This window comes from Varanus komodoensis, unplaced genomic scaffold (assembly GCF_004798865.1).
Source record: "Varanus komodoensis strain SLA01 unplaced genomic scaffold, ASM479886v1 scaffold40, whole genome shotgun sequence".
Classification (NCBI taxonomy): domain Eukaryota; kingdom Metazoa; phylum Chordata; class Lepidosauria; order Squamata; family Varanidae; genus Varanus; species Varanus komodoensis.
Window position 1 is genome coordinate 3364352 of NW_025335942.1, and position 22716 is coordinate 3387067.

At 46.1% G+C, this 22716-nt stretch overlaps 2 protein-coding genes across 2 annotated transcripts in view; both read left to right on the forward strand.

Moving 5' to 3' along the window:
• Positions 1-11300, forward strand: part of TMEFF1 (transmembrane protein with EGF like and two follistatin like domains 1) — an 86558-nt gene extending 75258 nt beyond the window's left edge. Inside the window, exons 10-12 of the mRNA XM_044442820.1 lie at positions 4866-4989; positions 6862-7020; positions 11195-11300. Coding sequence (XP_044298755.1) covers positions 4866-4989; positions 6862-7020; positions 11195-11279 — 368 coding nt within the window. The 3' untranslated portion in view covers positions 11280-11300. The remainder of the gene's footprint in view (positions 1-4865; positions 4990-6861; positions 7021-11194) is intronic.
• A 1895-nt stretch (positions 11301-13195) lies between these two features.
• On the forward strand, positions 13196-19543 carry CAVIN4 (caveolae associated protein 4). Its single transcript, XM_044443003.1, has 3 exons — positions 13196-13606; positions 18755-19378; positions 19451-19543. The coding sequence occupies exons 1-3, from the start codon at positions 13196-13198 to the stop codon at positions 19541-19543; spliced, it is 1128 nt and encodes a 375-aa protein (XP_044298938.1).
• Positions 19544-22716: the final 3173 nt, after the last annotated feature.

Below are 22716 nucleotides of genomic sequence, written 5' to 3' on the forward strand. Positions count from 1 at the left end.
TGTGCTTTGCGCCAGCTTTTGGCAACGGGTTCAAAACTTTTCTGCTTGCTTGGGCATTTCCGCTGGTTAGTAAGAACGTGACCATAAAATCCACATGGGATGGGTGGAGCACCCTTGTCTAGGCATGGGAGGTGTCTGTGGACATCACATGGCCAACTTCTCAGGTAGTCCACAATTCTGCCCATACCTGTGGGAAAGCCACAAGTAGGGCTTGGCTACTGGAGCATGTTCCATTGTCTTTTGCTGTTTCCTTCAGCATGCGTATCTTATATTTCCATAATTATATGACCCATTTTTGTTCCCACTCTATTAATCATCTCATCAGGGGTGGCTTTAAAATCTTTTAATAAAATAAACACCAATTATATGCATATCTCTACCTTCATTACTGCCATTACACGTATAAATGACTTGTAAGTATGAAGATGCTGTTACAAATCTAACACCATAGATAGAGCTTTCATGTTACGTCATATGGCTGAGGCTTTTCCAGAGGGCCCATTCACACATTCGGGGACATGGGAGGAGGTTGAAGCCCCATCGGTGAGGGTGTTCAAGGATAGGCTGGACATGCACGTGGTGGGCATGTCATGAGCGGAGCCATCTGGAACCGGGGGTCAGACTAGATGGCCCGGGAGGTCCCTTCTGACTCGCTCTGTTTCTATGTTTCTGAGTGCTCTGAGAACCAACCCTAAATGGGAAATGCATCTCCAGGAAAGGGGCTAGATCCATGGAGGGTTAGGTTTGCCATCATCAATAGGAGTCCCTCACAGATGAAGCCGCCCTTCTGGTGCTGCGGAGCTGGGCTCCTCTTGCTTCCGAGCCATCATGCCTGTGCATCTTCTGAACTGAAGGGTCTCCTTGTTGAAGGATATATTCAGCATTCAGATCCGGTACAATAATCCCTCCAGGCACAGAAGCAGGCAAAACTTCAGTGGTTTAACTGCTTTGTAGAACTGTCAATCCCTCTTCTATCTGGCACTTTGAACTCCAAAGTCTGTTTCAGAGCCTTGGGATATTAGAAATTCCTGGGAACCAATAGCGTCTTTGCTGGAGTCCCCTTCTGCAGACCTGCACTCAGTTGTTCTTTGTTCTTTCTGCTGGAGATGGCAACGACACCGCCTGAAGGCAGTCCCGCATCACACCTCTTTCTGTGGTGCTTCACATTAGCTCACCTGTGTTTTGTGAGACCCACTTGCGCCCTTCTGAGAGCCCCACACTTTTTCTGGGTGTGAGGTTCCCTCCAAAGCTGTTGTGGGAAAAGAAATGGGCATGTGGCCAAGGGACACAGAGAATGCCTGGCCGTTCTGTTGCCGGCAGGGGTCTCCACGGCTCCCCCTGGAGGTGGCAGGCTGCAGCGGCAGCACCTCCTGGTGGGAACAGAAGTAAATGGCACAGGTTGCTGCTCCTTCCCCACTGCTGCCGGACACCTTAGCTCACCCTGCTTCGTGGGAGGGAAGACCCCGCGCACGAGGCCTTTGTTTGGGTGAAGCAGGTTTTTCTGTATGCTAGAAAAAATGCTTGCTGAAGGAAATCCCGAATGCAAACTGAATTTTGTCCACATGTAATCATCAGGCGGCGTAGTGGTTTAAACCGCTGTGCTGTTGTGCTGGTTGATCGAAAGGTCGCCAGTTCAAATCTGCACAACAGGGTGAGTTCCCGTTGCTCCGTCCCAGCTCCTGCACACCTTGCAGTTCGAAAGCATGCAAATGCACATAGATGAAAAGGTGCCAGTTCGGTGGGCAGGTAACAGCGTTCTGTGCACCTCGGTGTTTAGTCATGCCGGCCACACGACCACGGAGAGACCACGGAGACCGTCTGTGGACAAACACTGGCTCCCTCGGCTAGGAAACGGAGTTGAGCACCGCCCCCTGGAGTCAGGCATGACTGGACGTAACGTCAAGGGGAAACCTTTACCTTTAATCATCATCTGTTGTGCTCGATCACGGGCAAAGCTAGCAGTGAGGATGAGGGACAACAGAACTCATAATCTCTGTCATTCAGAACAGAACAACTATGAAATTCAGTTCTTATCTCTTCAGGGTCCAGACTTGGGGTCTGTAGAAGGGTGCACTTCAGTTCCAGCTGCAACCGATTACCATGAGGGCAAAGATGGAGGGTAGATTGTAAATCCGGCCTGAATTTACGGAAAGTTCTTTCCCCGTATCTGTGTCCTTCTGTGGAATAGTTAAAACTAGAACTTGTGGTCTGAAAAGGTAGACAAATTTGTACTTCCTTGTGTGACAAGCTCTTTCCATTTTTCATTAAATATAATTTAATGTTTACATAGTTCACTGGGACTATCTTAATCAGGGATAATGATCCCAGGGACAGTGGGCCCTGATGCTTTTGATGGGATTTGTTGTTTCTACATGCTGTCAGGTTGTCCCCAACTGAATGGAGCCCTCCAGAAATTACCTGTGCCCAGCTCTTCTGAGTTCAAGGCTGTGGCTTCCTTTAAGAAATGGATCCATCTCATGGTTGGAGATGGAAGGGGCCATGAACACCATCGAGTCCAGTCCCTGCTGTTGCGGGGCACCATGTCACACGACCCATGTCTTCTTCTGTCTTCAACTTTCCCTAACATTATTGTCTTCTCCAGTGAAAACTGGAGGTAGGATTTGTGGGTCTGGGTAGGATTTGCCATATCAAAAATATACACACACCTTACTGCCTTACTCCAGGAAGAGATAATTGCATGATTCTGCAAAGAATAGGGTCAGGAGACAAAAGCTTCAAAGCTCAGTCTATTTATAGAATGTTTGCAGTCACATTGATCCATTCAAATAATAATACTAAAAAAAAAAAAAAAAAAAACCAAACAATAGAGTATTACCTCTAATTGGCCCAATTGAAATAGGCTAGCATATTTCCCCAGACTCATCTTCAGGTTAGATGTTATGCTAAGAAACAGAAAAATGTGAGGGAATTTTGGAGCTTTGGGAAAACATTCGTAAGATATTTGTATGTGGGGGCATGAGGTTTAAGTTACACAGTGTCCCCAGAAATTCTGTTGTTTGGTTGCTAGGTTTCTGTTCCCAAGGTTTCACGCATTCTGCTGAAATTTCATTTTGCTGAATTTTGAAGAGAAGTAGGCAGTCATGCATTTAAGAAACACACACAAGTTCCTAGCTAAGGAAAACATTTTGCTAGTAACGTGGAAAATGCTTGCTCCTTTTCATTGTGGAGTTAAAGATTATACCACAGTGTCTGTACTAGGTGCTTTTACTGCCTGTGGCTGGCTCCAAACCAAAGTTTGCAACCATGATTAGGAATGGTTTACAAACTGGTTTGAGCCATCTGTGTTATGGGAAACGACTGCGGCATATTTAAGACTAATTATATTTAACAGTTAAACAGGAAAGTTTAGCAGAATTTGCATGCAAGAAGAGACAAGGAAGAGAGAAAAATGCCTGCACGATGTTTTTAAACTTAATTTTCCATTTGTACCAACTTTTACAACAGTCACATCCATGCACATTTTTTCCATTTGATCGAACAGATTTATAAATGCATCCTTATGATTAAAGCAGGTATTTACGTTCATAATTACACATTTCAATTTTCAAAGGGCACAGCCTTGCTTCTGGGAGCAATGATGCTGAAGCCCTCAACAGATCCAAAGCCTTGGCGGGCTGGTAGAATAGAAACAGCTCTGGAGTTGGCATAAATTCCTTCCTGTACTGGGGGTATGGCTGGGGACTGAGGGAACTTGGATCCTGTGGATCCAAAGCGTTCTCTAACCTGCCCTCTTTTAATTATGGAAAGTGACAGAGAACTTTCTGTGGGCTCTGGGAGTGAGACCTTCTTCTCTGATAGCTGGCCGCTGTCTCTTGCCTGGAGGGAGGTCCAGAAGAACGTACAGCTGGGGTGCCCACTCCGGAAACTATTAGATTGCACCAAATTAAATAAATAATCTGAACAGTATTGATACGGCAGCATTATCTGCATATAATGATATTTTACATTCTTCTTTTTTGAATTTTAGTGTCAGTAGTCTCTATGTAATATTGCAACAAAAGTCAATATAATGGATCAATTTTAACATGTGGGAACACAAACGTCTTTCCCTCCTCCTTTTGATTTAAATATTTAAGATAGAGAAGTGTTTACCAATATATTTGTACTGCAAGTGACATTTAATCATTTGATAAAGTTGTTTCCCATTCAAAACTTTTCCACTTCTGATGGGATTTTTGAACCCCTTCAGGGCAATCAAATTCCTTTTCTCAGATTATCAATTTTAGACGAGGCACAAGCCCTGTTTGTTCCATGCCTGTATACTACAGTATGAACATATTTAAATCTAGCTACAACAGTGCAAGCTGATGATTTGTAATCATTACTATATAATGATATCTTTTGGTTTTCAGCATTCAATTTATCATTGTTAGGTTTTGGAATCAATATTATGACCTGGTTTCAGGAAAATGGAATAATATAGCATTAGAAACTAACCAAGGTCCTGGCTTTAAAATAACATAATGCAGTCTAATAACAATTATTAAAATTGCATCAATGTCTTAATTGCATCTAATATTTCTTGTTTCATTGTTTATCTGAAATTCTTTTTTCTATTTTAGGAATATTTAAATGAGGCCAGAATATTCTAAGATAATATCAGTGTCAGGATATTCTGATCTATATAAATTAAAAATGTTTAAAAGCTGTAAATATTTCTGAAGTAGCTTTAGAAAATGGCATGTGATTTCCATGTTTTGGATTACTACTGGTCCGGATTACTACTGGCCCTAAGTTATTGGAGAATCCTGAGTAACCACAGATCAGACTTGTTAAACAAAGAAAGGGATATCCTTTAAGAAGATTAAACTAATCTTCCTTCTATTTCGCTTTTTATACAAAAGATGCAAGTGATCAAAGAGAAGATATCTACATTGGAAACCACATTCCTTGCTCAGAAAGTCTCAGTGGTTACTGCATCCATGGGAAATGTGAATTCGTTTATTCTACACAGAAGGCTTCCTGTCGGTATGTTGGTAGTCCAATGAAAGCACCTTTTTTATTAATATGTCTTTTCTTCATGACATTAAAGATAACTAGGAAACTGACCATAGCAAAAGTTTCCTACACAAGTGAACTTAAGAAAGATTGGGTTTAAGCCCATTTTCTGCTGTTGTTAAACTGTTGACATATTGCTGGACAATTACAGACATTGTGGCAATTGTCAAAGTGAATGTCACACTCTTCAATAATTATTTAATAAAATAATTGCACTAATATTCTACAAATATAGGTTAATACTGTTATCTTTGGGCCACCTGTACCTACTGATATTTGGACATGGTATATACCTTTCAGGAATTGAGTAAAGCAAAGTGGAAGAGAAAGAATAAAAGAGGAGGGCATGCTTCCTGGTTGTGTGAACATGGCCCGCTATCACTTTGCTTGCCCTGTCCCCTCTGCAGGGGAGGCCTTGAGTAGCGTTGCGCTTGTCCAGAGCTCAGTTAGGACCTCGCCATGTGGCTTTTTCCTGAGTAAAGGGCTGGTTGAATCTAGTTCTCTACCACATAGTGAGAAAGAGGGCTCCGATCCTGCCCTCCTCTAGCGAAATGCAATATCCACCAGTGGGAAGCACCAGGTTAGTCATGCGACCTGATCCAGCTGCAAAGATGCTGCTTGCCTCTCCCATCTCCTCTGGAACTCTGCGCTGCCCATGTGATGGAGATGCCCCTGTGCCGAGGGAGAGAGCAGGTGCTGCAGAGGGAGGGATCAAGGCTTGCTTGCGTCGGGCTGTGCCCACCTCGACTTTGCTTCTCACCATCCAGGCTGGCTGTCTGTGCAGCTGCTCGCCCCAGCTCCACCTTTTGCTCCGCTCCTGCCTGGAGTAATGCACTTTCCATCTCCCATTCAGGCCTTCTCTCTCCAAAGCAACTTGGGCATCACGGATTAATGAGAGCGAGGGTGGGGAGAGAATACAGGAGGTGGAGCGCTTGGATTCTGTTGAGTCCTGTGTTGCTTCTTTCATGTCTGCAAAGCTCTGGATCAGGTTTTAAAAACTTAAAGTGGAAAGGAGGAAGCATCCTTATGCTTGCTGTTCTGGAACGCATTCCAGTGTACAGGCAGTCCCCGAGTTACAAACATCCGAATTATGAACAACCTGTAATTATGAATGAACTTCCATAAATTGTCATCACCATAGAGAGAGAGAGAGAGAGGGAATGAAAGAGGAGAGAGGGAGGCCTCCAAGGCATCACCATAGAGAGAGAGGAGATGAAAGGGGAGAGAGGGAGGCCTCCAAAGCTTCACCACAGAGAGAGAGAGGAGATGAAAGGGGAGAGAGGGAGGCCTCCAAAGCTTCACCATAGAGAGAGATGATGGACTTGTGTCGACTTAGCAGTCATGTTAATAATGACCGCTTTCCAACGAAACCTGGGAACTGTAGTTTTATGAGAAGGCCCTAATGCTCTCTGTGTAAAGATCTGTCTACACATGCACACACACACGTGCACTTTGTCCTAGGACTCTAAGACTGCCATAAAACTGACACAGGCAGTATAGATGAACCCTGGATTCTTCCATTGTGTTGAACTGAGCTGGCCCCTGGGTTGCTCTTCATTGCACTGGCCCTCCGCAACTTGCTACCTGCTGGGTGTGTGGACTACAGCTTGCCTCGTGCCTGAACATCAGCACTGTTAGCTGGGGCTGATGGGACCTGACACCCAAACCTTCGGGAAGGCATCAGGTTGGGAGCAGCTGCATTGCGCATCACCCTCTCTGGATTCCCTGGGCGCCGTCTTTTGAATATTTTGTTCTTGTCTCCCACGGGCAGCACAGCGTTGTAACATGGCCTGGACACGTGGCGGACCTTAGCTTCTAGGACGCTTTGCTCTTCTCTTCCAGGTGTGAATCTGGATACACAGGACAGCACTGTGAAAAGACAGACTTTAGCATACTTTATGTTGTTCCGAGTAGACAAAAGCTCACACACGTTCTCATCGCAGCAATCATTGGAGCAGTCCAGATCGCCATCATAGTTGCCATTGTGATGTGCATCACCCGGTAAGTTGCTGGGTGTGAGGGGTGGGCAGAAAGTAGCAGTGGGTGTCTCAGGGGTGGAGATATTTGACTTGTGGCTTTGGCATACGGTGCGTCAGATACCGGAGGGACTGTCAAGCGGAAGGCTGGTGCAATGTAGTAAGGCCAAGTGTGGGTTGTGAGCCATGGTGTCCCTGGTCCAAATCGGAGGGTTATTTTAACCACAGACAAACCAAATGGTCTTAGGCATACTACTGCTCTCTCTCCCTCTCCCTCTCCCTCTCCCTCTCCCTCTCTCTCTCTCTCTCTCTCTCACACACACACACACACACACACACAGAGAATATTAATGGTAAGCATAGGTAGGGCATTGCTGAAATACAAGGGAAGGCCCAAAAGAAACCGGAATCGTTCCCCGGGGGGCAAGCCCGTTGTCGGACATGCTTCCATGGCTGGATGCCTCTTGCGGGGACCCTTGTGCATCAGTCTGCCAAATGGCATCGTCAAGTGAAGTCACGGTGCCACATAGGGAATGTTGTTGTTAAGCACCTCTTGCTTGTTCGTCCATTTCATGATGGCTGAAAACAGCCATTTTGTTAAGCGCCTCTTGCGATGCGATGGTTGCAAGCAGCCAGCACAAAAGTCCACCAACAGGCGAGAGGAGCTTAACAAAAAAATTCCCTACGTGGTACCATGACGTCATTTGGTGACACCGGTCAGCAGACTGATGCCGAGGAGTCCCCGCAAGAGGCACCCAGTGGCAGAAGCATGTACTACAATGGGCTTGCCCCCCAGAAAAGGATTCCGGTTTCTTTTGGGCCCCCCTTGTACGTGCCACATGGGGCCACGACCCGATAGCTGTCTTCTCTGCTGGCACTTCCTGCGGTCCACTGGCAGGAAATCCTGAGCCTTCCAGTCGGGACATGCACTCATTTCCTACGGCACCGCTTGACTGCACCATTGATCACACGCCCTGCTGAACACGCTCCATGCTGGATGGAAAGTTGGCCGTGTCCTCCCAGCCCGTCTCCAGAGATGGAATACGATCGCACCCCCTGCTCCCGTTAGACATGCCATGGCCTAAAATGCTTGCGCAGGACTGTGGCCTGTTTGTCCACACCCATGCCAAAGATAGCATCTTCCAGAGCCTACTTAAAATGCACTCCGGTTCCCATGTTGGAGGAACTTGCGCCCCGCCTTCTATGAGAGTAACATGACTATGTGGCTGGAATTCCACATATAAGCTGGAAGGCAGGAAGAGGGTGGAAGAATCATGCCGATCAAGCCATCACGGACAAGCGTCTCTGTAGGGGACACACCAGACGCTAAGTTTTGCACGTCTGGGCAGATACGCTGGCTGGGCCGTGTTGCCGATTCTTGTCCCAATTCGCAAAGGACTGTGCCTTTCGTTTGGGCAGTGAGGAAGCTGGAGCCCCGTACTGGCCCAGCAAGCTCACCAACTGGGTCTGTGCAGCTCACCTGTTGTGTAACGCTACTTGGATTACTTCCTTATATGGTTTGCGTGGCGCTCCCAAAGCGGGAGCAGCCGAGCCCCTCCGCCCGACAGCCGGCTAGCAGGACGGTAGCTATTCTTGACATAACTTCCTGCTCTGTACCCCCAAGGACACACTCCCCGGCAAAAGGTCTCACTGATTAATAGAGAGCATAATGAGAGGCCGACACATGTCTGGCATGGCTAATTTTGCAATATGGGATGGCGTGTTCCACACGTTTGGCCGTGCGGAGTGTCAGGGCCTGCAGATGTGACAACTGGCCCGGACAGGTGCTTGGCAGTTACCAAAATCAGCAGGATGGCAGCCGGGAGAGGAAAGCCGCCCCTGCCAGCCATGCCCCCGCGTCACTTGGGACATTGCTGGAGGCGGCCTCCAGCCCCGAAGCCTGAATGGCGAGCGGGCCGTGTTCTGGGCACGGAGCCAGCGCGGATAAAGCAACGAGATGCAGAGCGCTCGGAAGACCTTCTGAAGTGCATTCCAGCTGCTCAGTAAATCAGGATAAAATCATGCTTGGTGCAGCGTTTTGCTGAGCTCTCCGCTCCCGGCGAGGCAGCCTGCGCTTCCTGGAGCAAGCGAGGGCGGCTTGCTTTCCCAGGGGACATGAGCCGTGGGGATGAGCTGTGATCTGACGCAAGTGCCTACATCTGGGCACAATCCTAGGCACTTTGAAGCAGAAAAAGGTCCTGCGATACCCAGCACGCCCCAGCGAGCGTTGCTCAGAGGGTTGCACTCATTTGCTCACTAGCAAGAGGAGCATTAAAAAACCAGGGCCGTCTTCTTAAAAAAAGTTGTTCCATCGTGCATACATGTAGCCAAACCCTACATCCCGTGCCTATTCGTCAAACCCCACTGAATGACAGGTGATACCATGCCGAACAAGCCTTCGTGGTACAGTATATCCAGTGCAAGTCTAACCTAAGTCTGATTAATTTCAATTAATTCTAAATAGGAGTAGCAACTGGGTATAGCTTTCCCAGATGTGACTCTTGCTTTCTCAGAGTGACACTTGGATTTCTGTCCCTTACTACTCATCTGGCCAAGTATGTGAGTCAAAGAAGGTTTCCAGAGAAGGGGAAGTTGGCTAAGCTTGTGGGCTGATTATCTTGGTTAACTATGGCAGACATGATTCACGGTCGATCCTTGGTTTAGAGTTAACTGATTTTCATTGTTGAAAGTCATGTTTGTTCTCTCTGTCAGGAGTCAACTCCGGTTTTGCTGGTTGTTAATGCTGGGAGCTGAGAAATCAGGGGCACTGATCCCCTGGACTGAGACTAATTAGTCCTGCAGGGCTGGCCGCCATTATTCGCCTGTGTGATAGGCCCAGCAAATTCTGCACCTAAGCCAGGCTAAGTTCCAGATAGCCGGCAGACAGTTTTAATATGCATCAAGTTGAACCACGATCAGAGGATTTCTTGGCAAAATTACAGCTTCTTGCCATGAAGTGGTGAACAGTCAGCCAGTCATTCTCTCTTAGGGAAGCTGGAAGAATAGAAAGGGGGTGCCTACCTTATTCTCCATGTGCTTACTACCTTATTCCCCCTCTGCTGTTCTAAGCTTTGTAAAGGAGTGGACGAATAAAAACGAATTAATGAATGAATTTAAAGCAAATCAACCAAAAAGAAAAGAAAAAGACGATTGTGTCCCTCAGCCTACAGAAGAATTCAACCAGGTTGTAGTATTTTCTCATCCAGTCTGGAGCTGGTCCTGCGATTGGGATGAAAAAATCAGATTCATATTTTTATTGCCGGGAAATCTAGCTATTTCAGCCACCTCACGTTATATGCAGCCAATGGGTCCTCGTATTTTGCAGTCATCAGTTGTGCTACCTGAATTCAAAACATCGAGCGTGCTTGGGTTTCGGGGGTCAACATTGGGCAGTTGTCACCTGCCCATGTAGGCCATCGTGGGCTTACATGACCATTTTTCTGATTTTGTAGAAGCATCTATCTACAGGGCTTGCAAAGTTGCTCCAATGACACATTTGGTCCACAGGTCTTGGGAGGAAATCACGGCACAGGGTGAATTTTTAGGCTGCGCATCAGCCATCGGTGCAGTGGCGGAGTGGTGCAGCTGTAGATGAGGTCAAGCATTTCTTTCCAGGCATAATTGCCAGGTGTAAGTCTTGACCTAACAGGCCTAGAACCTGGCCTTCTATGGGACCACCTGCCTCATGATGAACCCACCCAGATATTAAGATCTTCATGAGAGGCCTTGTGTGGATACACATGGCCGGACATTCTCCCCATTGTCCCCAACCTGTGGAATGTGCTCCCTCAAGAATGATTTATTTATAGCATTTTTATGCCGCCTCCGTTGCAGAAAGCCTCGGGGCGGCTCACAAGGCAGATAAACAAATATAGAATAGACATTAAAAATCCAGAGCCTCTCGGCTACACTATAAAACCAATAAATAGAAACAGCAATTAACAGTTAAAATATCGTTTAAATAAAAAGGTCTTGACCTGGCGCTGAAAAACAAATAACAAATAATGATCACCAACTCCCACTCTTGTGGCCTCCAGAAAGGTTGTTCAGCCTTTTAAGTAATTTTTCCCATTTAGCCTATTTAAAAATGTCATTTTTAATGCTTTCACTCAATAGTTTCAATATTCTTACGTGCGCATGTGTGGTCTTTTAAAGTACCTTTAATTACTGCCCCCCCTCTCTTTTCCTTCTGCAAACAGGAAATGCCCAAAGAACAACAGAGCACGGCGGCAGAAGCAAAATCTAGGTCACTTTACGTCAGACACGTCATCCAGAATGGTTTAGCGCAATTTTTATACCCACACTGGCCATGTGATGTACAATTTTATTATCTTTTTTTAAAAGAATGGAAATATTTATTTCAGAGGCCTTATTTTTGGACTTTTTTTAGTGTCGCTCTGTTTCGTTTCAATCCTGAAAGCGGTGGGCAGCCACGGAGTGCTGCAGCAAAGTCTCATTTCACGATTTGGAGAATACGCTAGTTTATTTCCTGTACTTGTATCACATGGTTATGATAATGGACTTGTGCTTTACTCATGGAATGTAAAATTTTTGGGAACTGAGACATTTCGCGGAGGGTTGTAGTACCAACAAAATGGAGCCCGTTGTGTTTCCTGACAGACAAGGCATGAGCTAAGGGTAAAGATGTTTACAGCGTACCTTTTCTTACAAGAACTAGAAGACACTGTGTTTAAATACCGTAGATATTTAAATGTTTTGGAAGTTAGTAACTGACTTTTTTAGACACTGCCAATCGCATGAATTGTGAAGATGTGTATTTGTGTGTAGTTGTAACATATTTATAATGGATTTACTCCAGACTAAGTGCGTTGTGCTTGGTTCTCATTGAAATCAGTGATGATCAGTTAAGTTCCGCTGATTTCAACGGGAACTACCTGCAAGTTATGGTACCGTGCAATACTGTACCATCTATACCAGAAGTAAGTCCTGTCGGTTTTGATAGGAATTGCTTCCAGGTACGTGTGCAAAAGGTCACAATCTTAGTCTGGATCCAGTCCGGTATGTACAAACTGGGTGGAAGCACCACCATCTTCATAAATATTTGACACTTTATTTTTAAAATGTAAAATAATAATATACACAATTTGAGTAATTGCCTGGTAGTGCAGAGGGCATTTGTCATGGAAAAACGAATCTCAGAAGACTTGTGTCATGTTTTAAAAAGAAGAGACTTCGGTTTAATAATCAAATTCATATAATTGGGATTGAGTCGCAATTGGTCACTGTTTAAACTGCTTTCATACTTACTACAGTTTTCTAAAGAGATTTTCCTGTTTTCACATCAATCAGAACAACTGTATAGTCTTTGTGAGGAAGATGCAACTCCCCCACCCCACCAAATTAAATACCATAAAAGATTTGTGCTCTTGTCTAGAATATTTTCAAGAGCTAAGAATGTGTCATTCAAATAAAGTCTGCTGGTTGTAGTTATTATATTAATAGAATGTTTGTAGTTGTCTGGAAGATCCAGAGCTGAAATGTAACTAGGGTGTGTGTTCCAACTGTTCAGATCGTAGCTTTAGCCTCTCCCATTCTGCATGTAGGATTTAATAATTTGTTCAATAAAAAGGCTTTCAGTATTTGAACTGGAAAGGCATGTCAATACAATGTTTTCCCATGATATTTAACCTGTTCTGAGTGCGTTTGTTTATTACTGGAATGAGCAGCTGCCGTATTTTAAAGGGCAGTAGCAGAGCTCTTGGTTTAACTTGCCAGAAGTCTACTGGAAAACTCTAAATTCCCCGCCACCCCACCCCCACCAGCACCCCAGAAAAGTCCTTAATTAAAACAAAGCAACAGTGGGCTTTAGCAGATTTCCAGTTCATTCCTTGGCTTAATTGGTAAGTTGCTTAGCCATTTCTGGATTAACTCAAGTGAGTTCATTGGTAGGAAACTGCTTCTTTGAACACATGTTCTGTCTTCCCCCGTGTGGCTTCCTAATTTTAGAGGTCTCAGGTTGCAGAAAGCACTTGAACAATCATGCGTGGCTATTTTGTGGATATAAATATTTGACAGGTCTCGCAGGGTGGAGTTTCAGACTTTGCTTTTGAACGTTCCCCTAAAGCCAGCTGTCGAGAAGGCTTCTTGCGCTGCTGCCAGGATTGTCCCACAGGGGCTTGAGCGGCTGTCCCGAGGAGTTTATATTTCAGCTCCTGTCGACTGGTCTGAAGACGGGCCGTATGGATCACTGGGCAACCACCATGGAGATGGATAAGGCCCACCAAAATCGCCTTTCGAGCGTCACAGATGACGAGGAGGAGCAGGATGCGGCCCTGACCATCGTCCGGGTCTTGGACAAGGTGGCCGCCATTGTGGACAGTGTGCAGGCCAGTCAGAAGCGCATCGAGGAGCGGCACCGGGAAATGGAAGATGCCATCAAGACCATCCAGATCGACATTCTGAAGCTTGCGCAGGCGAACGGCAACACTGGCTACACAGTAAACAAGCTGCTGGAGAAGACCCGCAAGGTGAGCGCTCGCGTTAAGGATGTCAGGGCTCGTGTGGAGAAGCAGAGCGCCAACGTGCAGAAAGTGGAGGCCAAGCAGGAGGAAATGCTGCGGAAAAACAAGTTCCGCGTTGTCATTTACCAGGTAAGCGCATGTGTCGAGCTTGCCGCTGCAGCTCGCTGCGTTCTTCATTCTTCCTGACAACCTTCTTTGTTGTTTAACAAACTAGAGGGAGGCAAAAACAGCCTTTTCAATATCGCTCTGTGTTATATCTTGCCGCTGTTTTTTTAAAAAATCGATTTCTGCCTCTGAACGTGTGGCAGGCTACTTGGTCTATTATTAGTGTCGGGAGTCGCTTCAGCCAGCCGGCGTAAGATTAACTGTAGATCAGCGAGGACTATTTGTTGCCTGTATGAAAGGCGATCCAGGGCAGTGTTTGGGCACCCTGACAGAGAATTTCATGCGTGACTGTCATCCCTGTTATTTTTTCTGAGAACGAGCCAAAGCCCAGAAGTAGTGTTTTCATTAACTGCATTTTCTTAAAAGCCTATAGATATCTGTGTGCATAACACACACACACACACACACACACACAGGCCCTTGCTATAAGTTGCAATCCATTTCCCCTCTCCTTCCACACCGTCCTGCAACTGCATTCGCAAATCCCGAAAGCAATTTGTCTCCAAATGACTGGCTCTGGTAAAGTTTTGCAAAATGAGTGTTCTGCTGGAACGAAACAAGCTGTTCTTGTTCTCCAATTAATTCTTCTTATTAAGAGCACTAAATAAGGCCGGTCTGGGCACAAGCTGGTACAAGCCAAATGGCCAGTGTTGTGCTCAGTTACAAGGAAGGGAAATGGTAAAGGATTTCCTGTGACGACGGGGACTGTGCTTGAGAACCCCTAAATCCTGCAAGCTGTTTAGGATCCTTTGCGCTCAGGAAGGGCAGCAGGCATGGGAAGACTTGGCATCTCCCCGTTGGAAGCCCCAGTGCCTCAGCTGTTGAGAGAAAAACTCTTGCAATGCCATGCTGTTTGGGTTTAGATCTTGCAAATGCCTCGACCCATGAATCACTCCATTCATATGAATGGTTTCATGTTTAAATCCTTCTGAGATTTTCACATGCCAAACAATACTTGTGAATGTTCTACTAACTTGATACACAGCTAAGGAATGTACTTGGGACAAAAATAGCAAAGCGTGTGCATTCATTGAAAAAAGGATGCGGAAGTGGCATCATCAGCTACACATGAGAAGCCTCGTTTATTTCGATTCAAATAAAGGTTCAGCAATTGCCTACCTTTCCTTGAGTGGGCATACTCTTAGATGAGCTGAGACAGGAAAAAAAAAGCTGAAGAATGCTCAGAGTTCTGGCACGTTTTCTGTCTAATCAAGCACAGAATTGCAGCCTAAAATGTTCACAGAAATGTCCTTTACTGAAATCCATGTGATCTAAAAGTGCCCAGCTTTGGCTGGATGTTTCCTATGGTTCCATCAAACGAACTGAGGTTTTTTCCCAGTAAATTTGTTTAGAGGCAGGCCGTAAAACTAATGAGGCTTTGGCACACTCCCGATGCTTCCTCTTTCGCCCTGCATTTTTTCTTTCTCCCACAGATGGTGTGGCTTGCCATGATAGGAGTTATTTCAAGTCCCAGCTTATGGCAAACTCTACAGTTGTATTTACGCACATACATGTACTTACGTCTGCGCATGTGCACCCATGCAAGCAGAGCCATGCATATTTTCTTGACTGTTTGCCAAAAAGAAAAGTGTGGTTTACTTTCCACATTAGTAGCAGGATACCTGGATTATCTGCTTAGTAATTCTGGACACTGGATGTGTCTCTTCTGCGAGAAGTAGGATCTTCAAATGTTCAGGGGCAAAAGCAGTCATTCCCAGGATGGCCACCCTGCGGCGTCCCTTACTGGGAAAGATGGCCTATGGACTGGAGTGGTCCTTGTTGGGCTGAAGCAGCCAAAACGGATGCCCAGAAATGGTTAGCACCTCCAAGAGTCAATAGGAGAGGCAAAGCAGATGAATAACAAGGCAGTCAGACTCTGGTTCAGCCGACCGAGACTATTTCCCCTTCGTAGTCACATCCTGCTAGAAGTTAGTTCAGAGAGTTGCAATGGTCATCCAATGCCAACCACATTCCATTCATTCCCTCCCATGGTGGGGACCCTATTCAAGGTGTGGGTCCAAGCTCATGCTGCATCAGTGTAAGGCACAGGATCAGCTCCCCTTCCAAATCTGCTGACTGAGGAGGGGTATTCACCTTACCTTATGGGAGGACCAGCCCAGAGCCATAATTGCTTCCTGTCATGGTTGGACTGGAACCATGGCTAACAGCTTCCAGAAAGCCAGACTCTGGAAACCAAAATTTTGTACTTCAAATGCTCGGTTTCATATTCAAACTTGACTCCAAATCTTTAGCACGTTAACGGGGAGCTATGGCTTGTTTTCCCACTCGTGTGATGTGCAGGTGTATCATGGCCAGATGCATCTCAGTTTATTAAGCAGAGAATTGATCATCTGGATGCAGCTGTTATTATTACTGCTCTCATCACTATCACCATCATCTTTAGACCAATTTCCCAAAGGGCCATCCAAGCAACTCATGTCAGAAGAAAGCCTCTTCCGTGCCTCTTAAGAACGGGACAGATTCACCACGAGACAGGTGGCCTCACAGATAGCCAAGTCCTAAGCAATTTAGGGCTTTAAAGGTTAAAGGCCATTAAAGGTTGTCTTAGCCAGAGTTCTGTGCAGGCTGGATAGATTTACATCAAAGCAACTTCAGTCATCGAATCAAAGCACGATTTAATCACCAAGTAAAATGCATAGTTCAAACATGATGTTTGATTGGTAGCATCATTAATAGCAATTATTTCAGTATCAAACATATTGGAGAGTTCAGGTAGATGAGCATAGGTAGGAAAACAAGAATATTTATATGGATTGGCTGAGGTCAGATGGCATGCTGAATTGTGGCTTAGGTGATGACAACCTCCAGCCAGCCTCCCCTCCTCTCTCACAAGACTGCTTCATATCCATTCACTTCTGATTTAGTTAGCTTCTATGCCGCCCCATTTGCCAAAGCCTCGGGGCGGCTCACAACAATAAATAACAACAATATAAAAACAATATAATTGGAGATGTCCTGGCCAAAGATGTAAAATCAGTAAATAATATTAACAATTAAAATGATGTTTAAATATAAAGGTCTTGGCCTGGCTCCGAAAAACAAATAACGACAAATTTTATGACCTATGTATGACCATCCAATTTCTTTTTTCCCTACAGTTGGGGGTCTCTGCATGGTCAGACCCAGTCAAAATGAAGTGCCTTTAAGAGCCACGGATTTCAGTGGGACATTTACCGTCCTCTGAACTAGGTCCCACAGCTTTTGGTGTACTTTGTGAGGTCTAGATAAAGTTGCACGGTTTGGAATATCCTGGGTCTTTGTCCCATAATATGCAATGGCTAGATCTTTTATGGTGTTATTACTTTTTTAGCTGTCAAAGGTGTGTTCACAAAAAACAGAGGGTGTGGCATACAAATGCACAGTTCACAGAACCAAGTCTCTTGCTCAAGTATATATGAAATAGCCAACTCAAGTTGCAACTACATAACGTGTGGGGTTTTTTTTTGGGGGGGTGCTTAATTATGCTTCTAATGTAACCTCTCTTGGTTCTGAGCAGAAGAAACCAAACTGCATTCGGACACCGACTGTTTTTGCTAGACCTGTGTTGCCATAGGTGACTTTATGGGGTTTTTAGGATTACAAATTAGTATGCAAACAGTCAGTTTTATGAGTGAAACCTTCTCTTATCCATGAAATGTTCTCATGATCCAAAGCCCCCGAGCTGACCCTGCACCCAAGTCACTGCATTTATTCTGATGATTTCAGGCCAGGCTGGGGAATCGGCAAAGGCCAACTGTGTAACAGCCCTGCTTTGCACTGGCGATCTTAAATTACTTCAGCTCAATAAAAAATGAAAAAGGAAAGGAAGAACATAATTTAAATCCAAACCAACCCATGCAGCTCCTTGTGAACAGGGATGGTCGCAAGGAAGGGAATGTTCTCCAGTATGTTCCCTCATATATTCTGTCGGCCGCCATGTGGATCCTCAGTCAACCAGCAAAATATTTATTTATTTATTTATTTTCCGGTTTATATCCTGCCTTTTTCCTACAAAGGGCTCCAGGCAGCTTACATCATTCTCCTCCTCCATCTTATCCCCACAACAACAACCCTGTGGGGTAGGTTGGGCTGAGAGTCTGTGACTGGCCCAAAGTCACCCAGGTGGCTCCAAGGCTGAGCGGGGACTTGAACCCAGGTCGTCTGAATCCCGGTCCCACGCTCTTACCCACTACGCCACCCTGGCTCTCTACCATCAAAATAATGCTCCTTTTTGTGATGTTGAGACATTCTGTTTGTGTGCCGTGGATATTGTCCAATGAAGCAGTTGTTTTATCAGAAACCATCAGTTCCTACATCCTTTCTCATTCCACGCTGGCCCAGCGGTTTGGCCTTTGGGTCTTGAGCGGATACGCTACTGCGGTGCGTAGATCAGGGCTTAGATCCAGGTTAGTCGTACGTAGACTAGGCTCATTGACACCTGTCCTAAGAACTGTTGGTTTCGGTGGATCTACTCCAGGCATGATTAAATCTGGATTAGATTCAACTGTGGGAATGGGAAATACCCTTTCTTACCCCTTCCTCTTTGACTCTCTCTCATCCTTGCTGGGTATGTCATGGGCGCCAGACGTCCTCGAGGCTTGACCTGGATTTAAAGCTGACTTCAAATCATGAGTCTTCTCAAGGCCAGTGCAGCCATTAATTGAAGTCAAGGGGGCACAAACAGTTGGGGGTTGAAGTAAGCATGGGATCACTCAGGGTTCACTTCAGAGGCTTTGGACTAATGGAAACAGAAAACAAACCTTGTACTGCCTGGAAAAATGGGCCAGGGAGAGCAGAGCAGGAGCTGTTGCAGGCCCCCTCAGTGGCTGTGCTGGTGAATTTTTATTCTGTGAGAAACTTTCTTACCTGAGCCAACAGAAGCTGAGAACACGGGCCTCTTGGCACCATCTTTCTTTGTTCACATCCCTTTTCCATGCACCGGCCTTTCCCGATCTGCTGTCCTTCCTATGTGTTGGACTACAGTGTCCATCATGCCCAGGTGCATGTTGGCCAGCACATATGGAGGCAGAGGGATGGGGAAGGCTGCTATACTAAACAAACCCTTTTTGAAAAGTGTGGGACAGAAATGATCTGTCGTGCTTTCACTTGCAGGAAGACATTCCGTGTCCGTCTTCTCTAACTGTTGTCAAAGACCGAGGGGGAAGCTTGGAGGGTGCCTTCTGTCCCCCTGATGATCTTTCCTCTGATGAGGAGTATTACATAGAAGAAAGCAGAGCAGCTCGTTTTAAAAGATCGGGCATGAGGCGCTTCAACAATCTCAAAAAGGCTTTTACGAGCGAGAACATTCAGAAAACAAGGCAAAACTTTGGCAAGAAGGTGGACAGGCTTCGGACTAGAATAGTGACGCCCGAGAGGAGAGAACGGATAAGGCAGTCAGGAGAGAGATTGAGGCAAACTGGGATAAGGTTCAAGAAGAATATATCCAATGCAGCGCCCACCAAGGAGACGTTCAAGAAGCATAAGACGGCTAAAGAGCAAGCTGAAGGCCAAGAAGGCATCCAAGAGTCTGGTGCTGCGACAGCAGGAGAAAGTGGCAGTGCTGAACCAGCCTCTGAAGAAGTTCCTTATGCTGAAGTGATACCCAAAGTGAAGAAGGACAAAGGCCCTCCGCAGGCACAGGAGATGGCGGCAGCTCCTGAGAAGATCGTGCTCAAACCGGAGACTAAAGTCATTGTTCCAGAAAGCATCGTGCTCAAACCAGAGGCTAAAGTCACTGTTCCTGAAAAGATTGTCTTCAAACCAGAAGCGATAGCGATCAATCCTGAAAAGATCGTCTTCAAACCAGAGGCAATAGCGATCAGTCCTGAAAAGATCGTCTTCAAACCAGAGGCCAAAGAGGAGGAAGATGCCCTTCTTTTGGATTTAAAGCAATCAGCTTAAATGGCATCTGCCCGCCATGTTTCTCTGGCAGGGAAGGCGCGATCCTTTCAGCTTGGACAGATGGTGGGACAGTGGGTTCCAGACCTCCCTCGGGTATCTTTTCTGTGTCGATTGGTTTATGGAGGAAACCGTTGAGTATCTCCTGCATGTTGCAGAGGATTCTGGGGCATGTTCTAGGATATGGCTGCCATTCATGTGTAGTGGCGGATTGGTCCTTGGGACCTAGCTGTCACTCGCAGAAGGCAAGGTCTGCCATAGAAGATGTCCGGCATTCCTCAAGAAGATTGTTCCTGGTGGAAGTGCCATCCCGTCACCAATCTTCTTTTGGACGAATGCCTCATAAAATCCCAAGAGACCTCAAGCTTCCCGAGGAACGGCTGAAGCAGCTGATCAAACCACTGTGGAAAATGTACCTGTATGTATATACTGCTTTCATTTACAGGCAGCCAATGTTCTTTCGTCCTCTGAAGTCACCACAGTAGAAAAAGGGAACCGTAGACGTGACTGTGTAGACATGAATGTCAGTTACCATAACAGGCACTGCGTTTTGACATTGAAGGGAGATGGAAGCCCTCTGCGTTTTAATGGCATTAATTCCCCCCATGGTCTTTTGTCTCTCGGTTGTTTATGCGCAGTGACAACCAAACAAAGTAAATCTCATGAAATGACTCACTGGACGTCCCAGAATGACTATTTCACGGGGAGTGGGAGGAGAGTGGGAAGCATGGAGCTGAATCGACAGACACGTAGCTCGTCTATCTGCAAGACCGTCTTCCCTGCCTCCTTCCCTCCTTTGTTTTTCTTTCTCCAAGAGGGCATGCCAGGAGAAACGGAGGCACAACCGATAGGGCCTTGGAAGGCTGGCCAGAAAGTGTTGCATTTCAGTGCCTGGAGCCAGAAACGGGAGATGGATGAGGAAGGCGTAAGGGGGCAATGGAGGGTTCCATGCTCACAGCAAGGGCCCTTCTGAAGCCGCAGGGAGCTGGATTGTGGCCTGGATTCAGGCCGGCCATTCCATGGATGGCAGAGCTCCTTGTGTTCATGGAAGCCAGGAGCATGTGAGGAGGAGGAGATTGGCGGGAGTTGATTTCCCTTCTGCCCTGCAGTCCCTGCCATGCTGCCCCAGGGGTCTTCCGGCTTTTTGGAAGGGAAGGAGGGATGGCAAAGGCGACCTCCGCACCCCTCGCCTCTGGTCCAGGCCGATCTCCACCAGGAGCTGGACCAGAAGCTGAGGACAAGCATGTCCTGTTGTCCCCGGGTACCGTGTGGGGGCTTCCCGAGGGGAACAGGAAGCAGAACTAGAGCCATTGTTGGGCCAACCCAGCCCGTGATTTGAGCCGAGTCTGAAGACAGGCACTGCGTGATTCGAGGGAAGGGAGCAGAGGTGACGATCCATGGAGAAGAGCAAGTTGGCTGCACATTGCAACGTTCGGATGTGCTGCTGTGGACAGAAGCAGTGCTCTCCGGTGCTTACTTTCATCGTGTGCATCAGCGTCCCATCGCATTCCTATCCCACCTTTTTCCCTCTTGAGCCCAAGGTGCCTTACAGGACTCCATTCTCTCCTCGTAACAACAGCCCTGTAAGGTAGGTTGGGCTGAGGGTGAGTGACTGGCCCAGAGTTGCCCAGTGAGTGAGCTTCATAGTTGTGGGGAGACAGGAACCTGGATCTTCCGGGGTCCCAGACCAGCACTTTAAGCACCATCCTCGCTGGCTCTAACAAGGATCATGCATGAAACACGCTGCCTTGCTGCAAACACGCATGAAGCGAGTCAGCACTTGCCCCTTAATTTGTACGATGGATTTTCAATTCTCCATCCAGGGTTAGTGAGGTGTGACAAACCTATGTGGCCACAGAACTGGGTGGTATTTGCAAATAAAATAACTTTAGGAAAAATGACAGAACCTTTTCTAAAGACTTAGAATAGAAATCACCCCTTCACATTTTTGTTTTGTGGTTCAGGGCTAGGTGTACTCTGGTTTGTGGGGGGGGGGGAGTAAATATTCTGTATCAAGAAGTGCAGCATTTTTATGCAAATTATAGGACCAAATGTGCAACCTGTGCAGATTATGCTGATTACACACATTTATGTTTGCTGCTATAGTTTGCATAATTAATTTGGCTTTTGCTAGTTGCGGGAAGGAGCCGCAAACTCTACAAAGGCTTACGAACATCAGAATTTCAGCTGAGCCCTCTCCACCCTGGCAATGGGTATTCACTTACGCATTTCCATATATGTCAAGGTGTAACTACCTACATGGGCTAGAAATGTAACTCATTAAAAAAAGGTGAGATTTTCAGGATGCTGAATTCCACAATCCATCAATATGTAGCTTTTCCACGCACAGTCCTGACAGTTCTATTTAGCACCATGTTAGCTCCTTGCATGCAAGAACGAGGAGCTGCGAGACAGTAAGGCTAGATGTGTGGTGGTGCAACAATTTCAAAGTGGATTAAGGTTTCCCGATTAGGATGGTGACTCAGCTGCAGTGGCAGGCGCAAGAGACAGACTGTATAAGGGAGAAAGCGATCTCCACACGCTATGGAAGTCCACACTGTAAAGACAGAAACGGTGCTAGATGAAGATAATTTTTTCTGTATAGATGGAACTTGCCGATAGCTTAGTTTGCAAGCTGACGTGTAGATGTTGTGGCCAGTTTATATTTTATTAAGGATCTAAGATGATCTTAGTTCATGAACTTATTTATTCTGTGCTTTGCCCTGCGTGATTTATCTTTTAGCCTTGATTTGGAGTATCGGGAGTAGTTCTAAAATAAACAGAACTGAATTAACTCCCCAACCTGTTTCTTAGATGCATGTTCCAAGCTGTGCAAGAAGAGTATTTCCTCGTCCTCGGTGCCAAATGGTCCAAGGATCACTTTGTAGAAAACAAACTGCAACTCAGTGATGGATAGTTTTCTAATGTTAAATAAAAATGATACTGTGCATGAATTTGCTTTGGAAACATGGCATCTGGGTTATGCATGTTTAGAGTGAAATAGGCATATCCTTTATATTATATGTTGGCACAGAGCAAAGTAGCAGCAGGGAGTGCTACTCTAATGCAATGGTGCTACTCTAATGAGTAAGTTGCTTTGGGGAGCAGTGCGGGAGGGGCAGACAGAAAGGCAGCCAGCTGCATCCATTCCCCTGGGACTGTGAGTGAATGAGAGA